Genomic DNA, 2,689 nt, shown 5'->3' with positions numbered 1-2,689 from the left:
ACTTTAGACGAGAAATATTAGCTCAAACTTCCGAGTATGTAATAAAAAATTTGAGGAATGCACTTGACACCGGTTATATTTGCATGAGTGAAATATTCGACAATAGGCTTTGAAGGCATATAAGGAGCGGAATAATGATAACATGGTATTTAAAACTTCTAAAACGTGGTTAGATAATTTTAAAAAAGTTAATCGTATTGTTTCGCGAAAAATAACTGTGGGATTTAAGATGGGCTTCATGAATCAAGTTTGGCAAAGTGGAATACAGTCAACCCTCCTATAACGCGGTACTCTCAGAACGCGGTTTCCATATAACGCGGAGCTGAAAATGCGACAGCCCTCCTATAACGCGGTACTCTCAGAACGCAGTTTCCATATAACGCGAAGCTGAAAATGCGACAGCCCTCCTATAACACGATACTCTTACAGCGCGGTTTCCGTCAACAGCATCCCATAAGTTCCTTCCGCGTAGCCTAAGAATGTTTAGCCTATGTTTAGTTCGTTAGGGCCTATTTGAATTATAAGGGAACAGATGGCGCCAGTTTCATGTAGGTCCAGGCAGTCGGATCGCGACATAGTAACTAGATATGTTTATATAAAGATTATCTCCGGCTTATCTGATAGCCGTCTACGACATCGGTTTTAGTCTTCTCAGAGCTCTTTCACAGTGTACACGTTTTGTTGGTGACCAAGTCTTTCTAAAAATTTTTCTGCACCGTCCGTTCGTTCAGCTTTTTGCTGCTTAATTTGTGGTTTATAATTGGACAACATTACACAATACTGTAAGTAATATTCTTCATTTGTTCTAATATAATAATAATAAAGTAATTATTAACCCTAGATTTGCATCATGTCAAACACGAAAGAAACAAGGAAAGGGTTAAAAAGAAAGTTTATATCTCTTGAAGATAAAATCGAAATTCTAAATCGTTTAGAAGGTGGGGAAAATCTATCGTCGGTTGCAAAATCAACCAAGTTGAATGAATCTACAATTCGAACCCTAAAGAAAAATGCAGACAATATAAGGAAAACTGTGGCAGATGGCTGTCCGTTAGGTGCGAAACGTGTCACTCGCACACGAAATTCTAATATGGTTAAAATGGAACGGGCGTTAATGATCTGGTTGGAAGACTGTATAGCCAAAAAGATTCCTATCAGTGGAAATCTTATCAAGCAGAAAGCACTTAAAATCTATGAACATTTAAGGAATATTGGGCATTCTTCTGCAGAGCTAGAAAATCATTCGTTTGTCGCGAGTAAAGGGTGGTTTGAAAAACTAAAAAAAAGGTACTCATTACACAATATTAAGTTTCAAGGAGAACAGGCCTCAGCAGATGCTGAGGCTGCCGAGAATTATAAGCTGGAATTAGCTAGAATTATCAATGAAGGAGGCTATTCACCTCATCAGATTTTTAACGCCGATGAGACGGCATTATATTGGAAAAAACTACCATCTAGGACCTTCATTTTGAAAAATCAAAGGCGTGCTCAGGGGTTTAAACCTTCAAAAGAACGTGTCACCCTTCATATGTGCAGCAATCTATCAGGGAGCCTGATGATAAAACCTATGATAATAAATCGTTCTTCAACTCCCCGTGTTATGAAAAACATTAATAAGACCGAATTGCCTGTATTCTGGCGATCTAATAAGAAAGCTTGGATGACCCAAGATTTATTTAAGGATTGGTTTTATAATTGTTTTATCCCGGCAGTGGAAACCCATACGATGGAAAAAAATTTGTATTTCAAAGTTTTATTGGTTCTTGATAACGCTGGTTGCCACAACATACAACTGGATCATCCAAATGTAAAAATTGTCTTCCTTCCTCCTAACTGCACGTCATTAATACAACCTTTGGACCAAGGAGTCATTCAAACTTTAAAAATGTATTACACACGCCAAGTTTTCCAAACCATTTTCGACAGATTAGAAAGTAGTGAAAATAAAACCCTTACTCAAGTTTGGATGGAATTTTCTATTTTAGATTGTATTAGAACCGTGTCATCGGCTTGCGCGGAAATTAAACCATCAACGCTTAATGCGTGTTGGAAACCCCTTTTACCTGAAATGGTTCAAACAATACAAGATGATTCTACAATTTCACTCCCAGTTACAGAAATAGTAAACATTGCTTCTCGTTTAGGCGATGAAGAATTTACAACAAACCATCAGGATGTAAGAGAACTCGTACTCGGGGAAGAAACTTTAGATGAGGATGAACTGATGGATTAAATTGATGCACCCACCTCAAATCCATTGGTAAACGAAAATAAGGAAAACGAATGGGTGCCAAATGTCGATTTACAAGATGTGAAAAAAGGGCTAAATTTGGCTAAAGAATTAGAACTCCATTTCATTCAAACTGATCATTCAACGGTGCGTAGCGCAAAGTTTAAAAGAGAGTTAAGAAATTGCTTAGCTCCCTATAGAGAGGTTTTAGTGGAGTTAGAAAAAAAAGCTACAATCGAAAACCAATGTGAAGATGAGCCAAGTGAGGAAGACATTTTGCCTATTAAAAGAAGACGAGTTAGGCGACTCATATTATCTGACAGCGAGGATGAGTGTTGAAAGATTAAATTTTACAAAAGTCTTTCTTGTTTTTGTTGGAAAACAGTTTTTCAGTTTAGTTTTGGTATCATTTCTTTATATAAACTCTTCAATTCAATAAAAATAATTTATAATTTATCT

The 2,689-nt window shown here is 36.8% G+C and overlaps 1 protein-coding gene across 1 annotated transcript; it reads left to right on the top strand.

The window, feature by feature from the left end:
* Nucleotides 1-850: 850 nt before the first annotated feature.
* On the top strand, nt 851-2,233 carry LOC107189215 (tigger transposable element-derived protein 1-like). Its single transcript, XM_015577703.1, has one exon. The coding sequence runs from the start codon at nt 851-853 to the stop codon at nt 2,231-2,233; it is 1,383 nt and encodes a 460-aa protein (XP_015433189.1).
* Nucleotides 2,234-2,689: the final 456 nt, after the last annotated feature.

This window comes from Dufourea novaeangliae, unplaced genomic scaffold (genome assembly GCF_001272555.1).
Source record: "Dufourea novaeangliae isolate 0120121106 unplaced genomic scaffold, ASM127255v1 scaffold20, whole genome shotgun sequence".
Classification (NCBI taxonomy): Eukaryota; Metazoa; Arthropoda; class Insecta; order Hymenoptera; family Halictidae; genus Dufourea; species Dufourea novaeangliae.
Note: the sequence above shows the minus strand (reverse complement) of the source record. Positions and strands in the feature narration are given on the sequence as shown.